Raw genomic sequence first — 14,519 nt, 5'->3', positions numbered from 1 at the left:
AATTAATTAAATTATAAACAGCTGGTTGATGCAATTACCATATTAGTAGGCTATAGCCTACCAAGGCCCTACTAGAAATAACAGGCCATGCTGCAGGATCCATGACGTCACACTAGTGGATAGATTTCATTGATAAATTCATTGCCATTCCATGTGTTTTAGGTAAATAAACAATCTGGCTGTTTGTAAGATTTTAATGGTAATAGTTTAGTACAACTATCCACCACTGTGACGTAGTGCGCTGCCCGTGCTGCAGCATGGCCTGTTTTTCTAGTGGGCCTTGAGCCTACCCTCGCCACAACAAAACTGCAGGACTATGAAAATTTCTATTTGCCTCATTATAATTTCACAAAAATATCTCCTTAAAAATGCCAGATTAATTCCCTAAGATTACTTTTTTTTAGTTTAACAAGTATAAAGTTTAAAAATTCCTACCCTAAGGGTGCAAGGCGCTCTCAAAGGTCCATTTTTCTCCCTAAGAATTACACAGAATAAATTTAAAAACAAAAAACAGCTGTTATAAAAAGAGATTCATCAGCTTTATTGGGAGTAAAAATATTGGTTTGTAATATGTGATATGGAAAGCGAAATAGGGACCTCTTGTCGGGAATTTTCGATTTGAGTTATATATATTTGAATTCCTTATTAAATTCCGAATTGCTTGGTGCAAATCCCATGCATCAACGATTTTTTCTGTTAAAGTTATAGGACTTTGAAGTTTTGTTATGGAAAAGGGTCATTCTGAGAAAAAACTATTTAGATAATTTCAAATACGGATAAAATCAGTTTTTTTTTTTTATTTAAGAAATTATTTTGGTATCAAAAGAAAGCTTATAACGTCCTCTTCGAGGCAATACCATTTTTGTCTTAACTCACGGTAGTTTTGATTTAAATAATTGTTTTATCGAAGCATGTTGAAAAAATCGCACTTCTGAAAAGGGACCTCTTGTCGGCCCCATGTTATTTCTCCATAAGATAAGAAAAGGTACTCTTGTCGGGGCCGCGAAATCTGTGCTCCGTTAACTGAATTTGTTGAAGTTCTCTAAATTTCCACTAGAATGCAGGACAATTCAATTTTGGACTAAAGTTTGTTTATAACTAAAGTGAATATTAGAAATGGGAGCTCTTGTCGTTAAGGCGAAATAACATTGAGCGACAAGAGGTCCCTTTTCTCAGACCGTGGCAGAGGCTAATAAAATGATTTATTTCGACCTTTTACAACTTCAATTCGTTATTTAACCGATACTGTTGTGTTCTATGTTAACAGAGCCACTGGGGCGGAGCCCGAAAGGATTTTTGAGATAAGACCATGCCTATATGTTAATTGGGAATGTGAGCTATCATCATGCCAAATTTCAGCCTAATCCGTCAGTAGTTAATGCGTGATTGAACTCCAAACAAACACACAAACTTTCACATTTATAATATTAGCAGAGTATCTGTCCCAGAGATATCTCGTTTAGACTTAACCAACTGATAACTGGACTATCTATTGTACTTTCTACAGCACTCTTACTTGACGGAATCCACGCCTCAGTAAAATTGGGAATCGAAGGAAAAAAGTTAATGTGTATTGGATGTAATGCAAGCAATGAGCTCCCCTACTATTGAGTTACATTTGCATATGGTTGTTAGGTTTCACAGTTTTTTTATAATTATAATTGTAGTAAATTAATTGTTATGCTTATTTTACTAAGTTATTGTTCGATTTTTTTATTTTTATTATGTGAAGTAGGAGAACTTTTATTTTGATTTTAAGCAGCCAAATAAGGACTCTATCACGCACAGGTCATTGTGACCCATGTGATATTTTTATTTGATTCATGTAATGTTGCAAAATAATTTGTTGTAAATAAAGAATTTCTCTCTCTCTCTCTCTCTCTGTCCTTCGTACGGGATTGGCATATAAGTGTAAAATGCTTATTGCAGTTATACTCAAGCTTTGGGTTTGCAATAGGGGAGGACACGATTTGATAAAATTTGCTTCTTTAAATTTACGGTATACTATAGTATTACACATCTACCATGGCCATATTCTACCACGTCACCTAAACAATAGAGAAAAATAAATATTAAAGATTCGTAAATATCACAAATGATTCACAAAATTAAAACATAAAAGTAACTGTAAACTATCCTACTTTGACAGTTCTCATTACATATCATAGTTTTTTGTTGTTGCCTAGTTCCAATTAGCTGTTTCCATAAATGCAAAAAAGTAATAGTGCTGCACCCTGTTGGTAAATCTTATAACTTTTAATGCTTTTGCATGCCATAGAACCAACTTTTTAAGTTGAACAGCTGACTAAATTCTTTTATTCCTTTAAATATGAATATTCATAAGGTTAACATGGGAACTACAGAACCACTGGGGTGGAGCCCGAAAGGATTTTTGAGATAAGAATATGCCTATATGTTAATTGGGAATGTGAGCTATAATCATGCCAAATTTCAGCCAAATCCATCAAGTAGTTAATGCGTGATTGAACTTCAAACAAACGCACAAACTTTCACATTTATAATATTAGTAAGATTACCTATGTTGTAAAAAATTATAAAAGTAGGCCCTAATCTACAATATTTAAAAATAGATGCCGCTCTCATATTGCTTTGGTTATCTCTTAGGGTAAAAACACAATGGAGCGGCGATGCAAGATTGTAGCGGAGAACGTAGCTAAGAGTTTTTTTACCCCCGGGGGAAGTACAGTACCGTATTTTTGAATATACAGTAGGCCTACTTTAAAACTGATTCCTATCATGAGGGTAAAATATACTGATTTTGTAAATAAATTAATGAATAGTGTAAACTGTATAACACATTATTTTTTTTTTTAGTTAGCCTACCTTGTTTTTAGCCAATTTCCTATAGGGAGATAGCTATTACCGTAAGTCTCATGGCAAGACTTGAGCCTGGGAGCGATTTATTTTTTTGTTTTGATGTCACCAGAGGCCAAAAACACTATTTGTTCAAATTTGTACATATATATGTTTATATATATATATTAATTTAGGTGTTCACGTAATAGGGCTGCTGATACTATTAAATTAGCCTATAGCAGTAAAAAAGTACAACTGAGCACCGTGAATAGGCTATTATATAAATATATTTATTTAATATACTGGGTGTTTGAAACCAACCCCAGTACACAAACTCTATCCTATCATAGGGATCGCCCCTCCATCAATCTGACGTGATGTCGCAGAAAGGACTAAGCAAGAGACAGCCCTCGTCACCCATTACAAGGCCACCAACCTGCAGAGCGACGGCTTCGGTCAAGAAAGAGCTTTTTATCACAGACACAAGTCCTGGATGGATCACTCTCAAGCAATCGGGTGGCGAGGTGGGAGGCCGCGTTGACTAACCCTCCCATACCAGCCAGGGAGGAATTGGCTCCTGGTGGAGGCCTTCATTACACGGTGTGGAAGACCCTAAATCGAATTAGGGTCGAGGTGTGGTGCTGTTCAGGATCCTGGCCATCTGCTGATCTGTCCACGCCTAGACCAGTCTTGCACATTAGATGATCTTTTACTTGTGAATGACAAAGCCATATCGGTAGCTAATTTTTGGAAAAGCGAAGTCTGATTTCCGGACACGGAAAGTAATATTTAAAAAAATATTCAGGGTGCTCAGTTTTACTTGTTTACTACTATAATTTGATATAGGGTACCTCTATATATATATGTGTGTGTGTGTGTGTGTGTGTCCGTGAACGTGATAAATTGAGTAATTTTTTATTGATTTTGATGACATTTGGTTTGGTCCTGTGAACCAGCATGATCGGATACTGTGATTTAAAGTTGTTCAAATTCTACAAGCGATTCAAATAGTTGGACTTCGGACAGTGGGAGCTCTACTATATAAGTTAGGCCTAGGCTACTCGTTTTTACACAATTTTATACAGTAGACCTACCGTACTTCAAGAATCACAATATGGGTGATGTGGACTCGGGTTTATCTTTACCTAAGAATCTTTCTCCAACCCTCTCTAAGGAAACAATAATTGATAACAAAAATTTAGTAGGTTAGGCAGCTATTTTATTTTGGTTTTGGTAAGATTATAGGGAGGTTTTGTAAGTTTATTTACCTACTAACTAGGGCCTATAGCCTACACAACCATCTAACGAGCCATGTATTCCGATTTGAAAACCACCCTGCCTTTTTTCTTTAACATGTTTGTTGAGACAGTGAGTGATGACATATATATTATCAGATTGCAATCCCTAGCCTATAGACGTAGGCCTTATGTATAGTTGATAAGTTAGAAAAAGAAATAGACAAGCTCTGGATTGATGAAACTTTATTAAGTTAAAGGCTGTTAACAATCCTACTTAATTTTTTGTCAAATAAAATAATTACTAAGTTAGATATGGTTAATTTTTGCAGTACATAACTTAGGCTATCATGTGTACATCCTTGTTTATTTATCTGCTGATTTCCATCCTTTGGGCTGATCATCTCGCGCCAATGTGAAGTCCCAGTGGATTGACCATGGACCCAGGTGAGAAGTTCGGTCCTTATCGACAACCGGAGGGAAAAGATCAAACCCTTCTTGCACTGAGTATTTCTTTACCATTCCAAGAACTCCAAAGGAAAATGCACACACAGTTCCTACCACGCCGTTCCTAGCAGCAGCTCCAGCGACACTACCTGCAGCCAATCCTCCATAGAAATAGTTCCAAATGTCATCCTTGTCTCGAAAACTAGTTGACAGGCATGTAACCGCAGCAAAGGTTGAACCTACTGCCATAACGGGTAAGGTAAGAGTGGCGTACCTTAAGGCAATGTTTCCAACTCCAACTGGTTTTGACAAGGTTAAAACATCTAAGGTGCTGTAAAAACCGCCCAAGAGAGCACCTACTTTATTCATATAAATAACTTTCTGCAGACAATCCTCGCCATCAGGGGTATCGTAGTAATGATAGCCTGGAATTCTGTTGAGCCAAGGAAATGGTGAGGAGTCTTCCCGGGATTTCTTCTGGGGGTTAGAATCACTTGACATTATTTTGGATTATTATGACACGTAAATAACAAGTAATTAAAAGACCGAATGATCTAGTTCACTTGACCCAGCCCTAGCACATTGAAATTTATGATATGATATTATTTTCCAAGAGTGACAATAACAGTGAAGTGAAGGAGAATGGAAAGGACGTAAGTTAAAGAAAACAAGAAAACTATTTACAAGACAGACGACAACTTGTCAGAAAGTATATGAGGAATTACATAGAGTAAAGCCTTTTCGAATTCAAATATTTTCTAGACTATACAAAGTAGTAAGACATTTTGCTAAAGAAAAACACTACTAACACTGGGAGCGAACAATAAACATTGAAAATTGAACATACAGAATTAAAAACCAAAATAATATGAATTGAAAATCTATATCTGTACATTTAAAGTGAAGTCAATATTTTCGTGGGGTCCCAGTTTATCGACATCCCAAAAGATCGACACTGAAATAGTCCCATATTGTTGACAACTCAAAATATCGACAGGCTATAACCGCCACTTTGGCGTTCATCCCCAAAATGGGGGATTTTGGGGAAACTAAAAAATTTCAAATACAAAGACCCATCGAGTGACCCCCTCATTTTGAAGGTCTTGGTAAAAGAAAACCACCAACGCAAACTAGAGGTCTCTATATCAGTTCAGTAAAAAAATGGCAGACAATTGAAATTCTCATAAGTTCCCAAACCCAAAATGGGGGATTTTGGGGAAAACTCACAAATAATTTTAAATGATAAGCCCCATCGAGTGACCCCCCTCATTTTGAAGGTCATAAGAAGATGAACGCCAAAGTGGTGGTTATAGCCTGTCGATATTTTGAGTTGTCGACAATATGGGACTATTTCAGTGTCAATCTTTTGGGATGTCGATAAACTGGGACCCCACGAAAATATTGACTCCACTTTAAATGTACAGATATAGATTTTCAATTCATATTATTTTGGTTTTTAATTCTGTATGTTCAATTTTCAATGTTTATTGTTCGCTCCCAGTGTTAGTAGTGTTTTTCGTTATAGCCCAAAAAGTACTTCATAACATGTCATAAAGGTGTGCCGAGTTTAGTTTTTCTAGTATGGGCCGTTAAAAAATAACAGGGGGTCTCCACACTTTTTACTAACCCTGTATAATATGTGTTCTGCAGTTTGAAGGCTTTACAATAATTTGACATTTGTCACACTTGTATTATGGATTCATTATGTGGAGTATTTGAGTAAATTAATGAAAAAATTAAGAGAGAGAAAATAAAAGTCATGTTTTCAAGAAGAACAGAAATCAATAATGTTTATTTGTACAGTATGAATCATTTTTTAAATCATCAGCTGTTCTAAGTAAAGGCTAAAGAAAATTATTAGGTGATAGAACTTAACACATTATACTGTTTTTTAGCGAATTTCCCCATAGGGAAGTAGCCATTACCGTAGGTCTCATGGGAAGACTTAGGCCCGAGACCGATTTACTTTTTAATTTTGATGTCCCCAGAGGCCAAAAACACCATTCGTTCAAATTTTTATATATCTATATAGACCGACTCAAACCGGCATTCCTCCTTCAAGACTCTATGAATGATACGACCATTAACGTAAGAAAAAATGACATACAATCTAGAGAAACTCAAGTAGACAAGACTAAAGACAGAAATGAAGATGTTAACCTTAAAAAAACACTGATTTTTCCAAAATCAGGTCGTAGTGTTCATCCCCCGCATCGTTACATTCCTCGTTGACACTGGGAGGGGAGTATGTGGCTACATAGTTTTGCCTTTAATTTGAATCTGCTAATTACTGTCTCAACTGTACTTTGAATGTTAAAATTATCATATGATCAGCTGACTTTTTGTAAACTTTATTTTTGATATTATTGTAGTTCTTTCTTAATACAAAAGTGTTTCAATGTTATAATCTCTTCTTTTAATTAACTTATTTTGTGTTAAGTATATTTAAGGCACAAGCCTTAGAGGTATGTAAAAAAAAGAAGATCCAGTAGACACATTATTATTAAATTCATTTTATTAAGGAAATAAAATTGATAAAACGGTAACAACAAGAAACTCTAAGTACATAACAACTGGTTCAACCAATCAATTAACTAGCTGCACACTGGACCTGAGGCATTTCTGACTCACTTTCTTGTCCTCTGGGTGCTCGTCTTCTAGATTCGGAGGACATGTCCATATCACTCAGAAGACACTCTTCAGCATTTTCAGGGACGTCTTGCTGAGGCCTTGGTGGTAAACACTGCTCCAGTTGTGCCATCACAGTAGGTGGAAGCACGGATGGAAAATTTACACTAAAGTGAACAATTAGTTTACCTTTCTCGGACGAATTACGATACTGAGGCATCCCCTCCCCTATAACGCACTTGATATCCCCATGTTTTACTATTTCCCCTGGAATGACAGTGATCAGAAGATTCCTGTCATCTAGAGTTCTGATCACCTTTTTGAACCCACATAAGGATTCTACCAACTCAATTTCCATTCGAAAGATCAAGTCACTTCCCGATCTTTTAAACCTGGGGTGACTCTTTTCATCCAGTACTATAACAATATCACCGGGTTTATACCCAGGTTCTTGGTCTCCTTCTTCTGTAAACGTGATTTTTTGACCGTCAACCATTCCAGGAAGGACGTGGACTTCGAGAACTTTTCGATCTCTAACTGTCTTCTTCCCGTTGCACGTCTTGCAGCGGTCTTTGATGGGGATCTTCTCTCCTTGGCCCTTACAGTCGCTGCACATGCGCCGTATTTGCTGCATCATGCCAGGTCCCAGCTGGTGTACCTGGATTTCCATTCCGGAGCCTCCGCAGGTCCCGCATTTCTCAATGGCACCTTTTTTTCCTCCACGACCTTCACACTTTTCACAAACAACATTCTTCTCGATTGCCAGTTTCCTCGTGGAACCCTTGTACAGATCCTCTAAGGATATTGAGAGCTGATGTACAACGTCTTTACATTTCCGTTCACCCGGCCCTCTTCTGCCACCTCCAAAGAAGATGTTAAATATATCCATCGGGTTGGAGGAAAATCCTCCACCTCCAGTTCCCGCCTTCAATGCTTCTTCACCACCCCTATCGTAGATGGCTCTCTTCTCTGGGTTTGACAGTACTTCATAAGCCTGCGAAATTTGCTTGAACCGCTCACCTTCACTTGGGTTTTTGTCTGGATGGTATTTGAGAGCTAGTTTTCTGTATGCTTTCTTCAACTCATCTAAAGTACAGTCGGGCTTGACGCCAAGGATGTCATAATATCCTGTTTCTTTGACCATTTTATGAATCCAACTAGTCAATGTTGTAACGCAAAACAAGATAAACGAAAAAAGCTGTTTAAAAATTCCAAGTTATTCCGTTTCAAACTGTCTAAAACTTCTAACAGTAATCATTTGTAAATTATTTGCAAATAAAAATGCCAAAGACAGTAATAATTGTTTATTGTTTGAGTATTTTGTAAAATCAGCTGTCTAGCTTCTACAGCAAGTTAGAATCCAATGTGTACACTGTCTACTACGTTTATTCATTGGTTATAAGTAATTACGAAAGTATGTGGATTTACGCTAAATGGTCAAGTTTATTTACAGTAAAGGATATTTAACATGCAAATAAAGATTAAAGAGATAAGGTTTTTAATAATAAAACATTTCAAGTTTTTTAATATATTGTACTTAGATTTTGCAATACCTTATATACTATACAATGTTATAAACGCTCCTAGTTAATAATTAGAGTATGCACTGATTTATTCATTAATCAATTATTATGCTTTGCATTAGTAGGTTAGATATTGGAAATACCATGAATTAAATCAATCCCGCGCAGAATAGATACGAAAAACTACCGAAAAATGGCAAAGTTATTGAATTACTACTAGATATTCCAACACAATTAGCTATTTAGTCACATATGCGCTACGTATACGTTGTTATCAATAAATTTAAACAAGGAAAGTTTAAAAAGTTTGATTGTGTCTAGCCTATAATAAGATGAAACAATGCCTTTACGAAAAAATGAAGAAAGCTAATTGGAAATCACCACCAACTGTCGGAGTTAAAGGCGGCCGTCGTCCAAACGGTCCTATTGGGAAAAATAGCAAGCTATTGCCGCCATTACCTTCTTAAATTTTAAAAGAAACCGAATTTTGAATTTTGAAATCCAACTTTGAGGTATGAAACTTGAACTTAAACTAATTACCAATTAAACAAATAATTCGAACTGGAAAACATCCAATCACCTCAACTTTAAGTTATGAACATCGGTATATTCAGTTTAATAGGAATATAAAAATAATTTCCTAACCAGCATTTCGAAAAAGCTAGCCCGGGAAAAATAAATGTGTATAACCACAGCCACCTCTAATAACAGTCGTTCTAAAGTGGGTGTTTACTCAAGGGAGGTATAGATGAGCCTACATGACGATTTGGAGCCTGCTGGTTCTGGTTAGTTGAGGGAACACCATTACCGCAACGATATGGTGTTGAGCAATCGGTCTCGGTGGTCTAATGGATAGCGCGCCGGGCTGTTAAGCTGAAGATGCCAGGTTCGAATACCACCGGTAGCACTAATTTTTTGTCTAAGATTTTTAATTATCAGCAAGTTTGGTTGGTTTGGTTCGGTTATGACAGTTTGACATGTTTGTTTTACAAAGAAAACATTATAATATTGAAATTGAGCCATTTCTAGTTTTATTTTATTAACAGAATTATTTTTTTATTAGTAAACCTTCATTCGACTTTTTGATTATCAGCAAGTATGGTTAGGTTATTACAGTTTGATTTTATAACTAAAAAATTACAAAATTGAATTTGAGACATTTTAATTTCATTTTATGAACAGAACTATTTTTTCGATTAGTAAACCTTCATTATAGCCAAAGAGCTCTTTACTACAGCGTGGTTCACGGAGGCATTTTGAACCAAACTATATGATGTCATCGATGCCTCCATTCATATAAGTCATAAGTAATAAGTAGTTTATTCAGCAAAATTAACATAAAATGCATTAGCTACGTCAACAAAACAAAATAAAATACAATATTTACATAACAAAAAAAAAAACTCTCTTGTATAAATTAAAATTCTCAACTATGCTACTATATTTACCCCACCAGTTCTAGGGCAAAGAAATTCACGAACGCTGCAGAAGGCATTATCCAGCAAAAAATTCTTTAGTTTTTTCTGAAATCTATTTAAATCCTGTTCGGTCTTTAGGGAAGGAGGAAGGTTATTGAAAAGCTTGGCGGCATTGTATTGGAGGTTCTTTTGGAAGAAGAAGTTGAGTGTTTAGGAATTGCAAGGTCGGAAGAATTACGAAGTGGATATCTATTGTTGAGCTGTGAACAAAAAGAAGATATATTTTTTCTGGTAAAGGATAGTGTTTCAAAAATGTATATGGATGGAAAGGTTAGAATTCGGAATTTTTGGAAAATGTCTTTGCAGGATTGTCGTTTAGGTAGGGAAAATATGATGCGGATGGCTTTCAATTGTTGTCGGAAAAGAAACTTCGTCTTTTCACTTTCACTACCCCAGACAGGGACAGCATAGGATAAATATGGATATACAAGACCATAATAAGCAGACAGGAGGACCTCTGAATTTACTGTTTGGCTAAGCATACGAAGCCAACTGATATTTTTGTTGTGACATGTTTGATATGTTTGTGGTAGTTAAGATTTTCATCAAGGACCACACCAAGGAACTTAACCTCTTGACAGGGATGGATCTCATTTTCACCCAACAGTAAGCTAAATGTTCCTTGTTTTTTGTTTGTTTGATGATTTGAAATGCTAAATTGGAGAAGTTGGGTTTTTTTTTCATTTAGGACAAGATGATTATCCTCACACCATTGGAGCAGGCTATTAGATTCAAGAAAAATCGATTGCTCAATTGTTTCTGTGGAATGACTGGATACAGTAAGAGATGTATCATCGGCAAACAGACAATGTTTGCCTTGTTTGCGCAAGTGGGCAAGTTGTTTATAAATAGAAGGAATAAGGTCGGTCCGAGGACGGAACCCTGGGGCACACCTCTCGTGACTGAGGCGTCAGCAGAACGATGATACTTTAGAAGACCTGTTTCATCGATGGCAGGGATTGCTACATACTGCTTTCTTCCTTTAAGGTATGATGTGAACCAATCAAGAGCAATGCCTCTAATGCCAGCATCATGCATTTTCCCCAGAAGTAGACCATGGTCAACTAAGTCAAAAGCACGACTCAAGTCAATGAACATGCCAGCCACAGACTGTCCCGAATCAATGTCTTTGACTACTTTATTTATGAGGCTGAGTATGGCCTTTGTTGTGGAACTGTTCTTTACAAAGCCGTACTGTTTTCCAACTAATATATTGTGTTTCTCTAGGAAATCACACAGCCTACTAATTACTGTTTTCTCAAAAACCTTCGAGAACGTCGAAACTAGACTTACAGGCCTGTAGCTATGGCAAGAACTTCTGTCTCCGCTCTTAAAGATTGGCCTTACCAAAGACAATTTTAGCTGGCTAGGAAACTTTCCCTCGGCAAACCAGCTATTTATTATGTGACATATAACGGTGTTGAAATTAAATCTGAGATTGACTTTATTAGTTTTGGTGATATCCCATCTACTCCAGCAGACCGTTTACTCTTAAGGCTTTGTATAATTTTTATTATTTCATCTGGATTAATTGGTCTTAGGAAAAAAGAGCTTGTATTTCTATCTATACTATTGTTTTGGACGTTGTTTGTGACACATAACGGACTTCCAACCGTTTTAATAAAGAATTGATTGAGCTTCTCACAAACATCCTTGGGTTCAGAAACAATGCCACCAAAACTAGTTTTTAAATTAATACTTTCTATACCCCTTTCACCTTTTTTCCGTCTGTTATTATTTATAACTTTCCAGATTCCTTTGGTTCTATTGTCGGATTCCTCGATGATATTTAATACGGCCTTTGATTTCTCTTCTCTTATTATTCTCCTGAATCTATCTTTTATTCTAAAGTAGTATTGTCTTAAAAAGTGATTCGAATGTAAATGTTTTGTTTTTTCGTGGTATATGAAACATTGCTCCATTAAGTGTTTAAGTTCGTCAGACATTTTAATGTGTGAATTGGATTTTTTTATATGTCTTTTTAATTTTTCTGGAAAACATATCTCAAAATAGTACTTAAACTGGCTTATGAAAGCATTGTACTTATTCTCTGTTTTTGTCACTTGGAACACCTCATCCCATTTTTCATTTTTGAGATAGTATTTGAACGTTTCAATATTAGAGGTATTAAAACTCCGTCCATACTTAAACTTGACTTGCCTGTCATTGTTCGATATATTTATGCTCGTTGTTATAGTCTGGGCACTGTGGTCAGACAGTAGTCTTAATAACTTCACTCTTTGTGCCATCATGATCGTTTGTAAATATATGATCAATTAAGGTGCATGATCCTGAGGCTTCTCTTGTATACGAGTGGATAGTGTTGTACAGACCAAATGACGCCATGATCGCAGTAAATTTACTACCAGAAAAGCTGTCAATAGATAGATCAATATTAAAGTCTCCAAGAACAAAATAAAACCTTGTTGTGCTTAGCTGCATATTCATTTAAACAGTCGTTCATAAATTCAAAGAAGTGATCATGGTGACCTGACGGTGGTCTGTAGCCTGCTACAACAAGTATTTTACTTTTTTTACTAACTTCTACTGACATTGCAGAAAGTTCACACTCGCCTTCTACACTAAACGCTTTACAGTCAAGTGGTCGGTGTTTTATACCAGGAGAGCACCATATTGCCACACCACCCCCATTCATTTTAGTTCTACAAAAAGCAGAGACATAAGTCAAGTTGCCTAAGACTAAATTTTCTATCTCATACTCTTTCAAGAAATGTTCGGACAAACACAGAATATCAGGAATTTCGTCTTTAATAAATATTTCTAGCAGATCTACTTTGTGCATTAGACTCCTAATATTCTGATGTGCTATTTTGAGACAGTTAATCACCTTATCCTTTCTCTGGTTTCCCTGAGGAAGTGTTCCCAAGGAACCCCCACAGGTTTCCGAGCCTCCCCTAAAAAATGTTTGGAGACAAACGTTCGAGTATTGTGGTTGTTACTTTGCTCAGCTATATAAGAACGTACAGGATATGGTTTTATTTGTTTGGAGACTGTCACTGATTCGTGGTTCAGCCAAGGCTTAGGATAGAGTTGACTATTAGAAGGTGTCTGGATGGGGAAAGAGTATTTAGAAAGGTTCATTGAATCTGCCAAGAGGTTTGCCAACATATGCTTGCCCTTAAAATTCAGATGTAGTCCATGTCTGTATGTAACACAGAATTCTTTTCTGTAAGTAACTTATTATGTTGATACTGTAATTCTTTCAACTGAGTTAGTCTAATAATTAAGTTTTTCCTTAATTAGTGCAGTTTTTAGTGTATAAAACTTTTCAATATCCTTCCTCAAGTGCTTTTTTAGACATTTTAGTTAAGCATTTCAACTTTTAAAGTAAAATTAGCTATAAAATCGATAAAAACAATAGCCGATATTGATCCACCATTGATTGTCGTAACTTGACTCAGTCACCACCACCTCAAATTTTCAATCACGTATAACTTTCAATTTTGACAGCCTAATTAACTTATTCTTTATTACAAAAGACTAAATACAACCCCAGCTAAAATCCCTCAAAGGCTGCCACCTTAGAAACTTATTGAACATTTTATTATTTGAACTTAAAAATTCCAAACCAAAATGGTGAACATAGGGATGCCAAAATAACAAAAGTGACGTCACTGAAACCTCACATCAGAACGACAAGCATCTCTATCCAATCCAGTAGGACTGAACTGAGTGAAACAACTGAAAATCATCACTCCACTCACACATATACACTCTATTCACACAAACTCACTCCACTCACACATACTCACTCATTTACACAAACACACAAGTCCCTACTCAGAAACACCGAATTATCAAGGCTGCTCAAACACACTTAAACAAACAAACAAACAAAAAACCCCAAAAAACAGAAAAACTAAAAAAAAAAAAAAAAAAAAACAATCAAACTCACATAAAAACACCTTCTCCATCAATCCCTCTACTGTCCCACTGCATTTCCATAGCCGCCCCAAAAAGCACGTGCGCTTCAAACACAAGCAAACAGCATGAGGACTACAAACTTATCTACCAATCTAGGGGATGATAGCCTAAACACAACAGACCCTGAAAAAGTAACATGCCCAGTGTGCATGGAGGATGTCCAAGAAGACAGTGAAGCAGTATCATGTGATACATGCCAATTCTGGTTTCACAAAATCTGCGGCAAAATTAGTGACAAACTCTATAAAAAAATTCAAACAGCCCCTACAAACAAGCCTACAGCTTGGCAGTGCCTCACATGCAAGAAGCAACAACAGCAATCCAAAATATCAGAACCAGACCCTCTCTCTAAACCAACAAACCAAAAAAAGGACGAATCCCTACAAGACGATGGCGTTATAAACCTTACAAATGAAGAACAAAAGACCAAACTTGACTTGAATAAA

The 14,519-nt window shown here is 36.3% G+C and overlaps 2 protein-coding genes across 2 annotated transcripts; both read right to left on the bottom strand.

Annotated features, from left to right (window-relative positions):
• Positions 1 to 4,281: 4,281 nt before the first annotated feature.
• On the bottom strand, positions 4,282 to 5,169 carry LOC128996863 (NADH dehydrogenase [ubiquinone] 1 alpha subcomplex subunit 11-like). The gene has a single exon (XM_054422377.1). It carries the CDS (start codon positions 4,998 to 5,000, stop codon positions 4,419 to 4,421), a length of 582 nt encoding a protein of 193 aa, XP_054278352.1. The 5' UTR covers positions 5,001 to 5,169; the 3' UTR covers positions 4,282 to 4,418.
• A 1,914-nt stretch (positions 5,170 to 7,083) lies between these two features.
• On the bottom strand, positions 7,084 to 8,342 carry LOC128996968 (dnaJ homolog subfamily A member 1-like). The gene has a single exon (XM_054422533.1). The coding sequence runs from the start codon at positions 8,269 to 8,271 to the stop codon at positions 7,090 to 7,092; it is 1,182 nt and encodes a 393-aa protein (XP_054278508.1). The 5' UTR covers positions 8,272 to 8,342; the 3' UTR covers positions 7,084 to 7,089.
• Positions 8,343 to 14,519: the final 6,177 nt, after the last annotated feature.

This window comes from Macrosteles quadrilineatus, unplaced genomic scaffold (genome assembly GCF_028750875.1).
Source record: "Macrosteles quadrilineatus isolate MER2022 unplaced genomic scaffold, UCM_ALF_1.0 Scaffold_6__1_contigs__length_79288215, whole genome shotgun sequence".
NCBI classification, from domain to species: Eukaryota; Metazoa; Arthropoda; class Insecta; order Hemiptera; family Cicadellidae; genus Macrosteles; species Macrosteles quadrilineatus.
This window is presented reverse-complemented; position numbering and strand designations above follow the sequence as displayed.

What these genes read in the sequence shown, in the direction of transcription:
- LOC128996863 (XM_054422377.1), bottom strand. Translation starts at nt 5,000, where the DNA reads ATGTCAAGTGATTCTAACCCCCAGAAGAAATCCCGGGAAGACTCCTCA.
- LOC128996968 (XM_054422533.1), bottom strand. Translation starts at nt 8,271, where the DNA reads ATGGTCAAAGAAACAGGATATTATGACATCCTTGGCGTCAAGCCCGAC.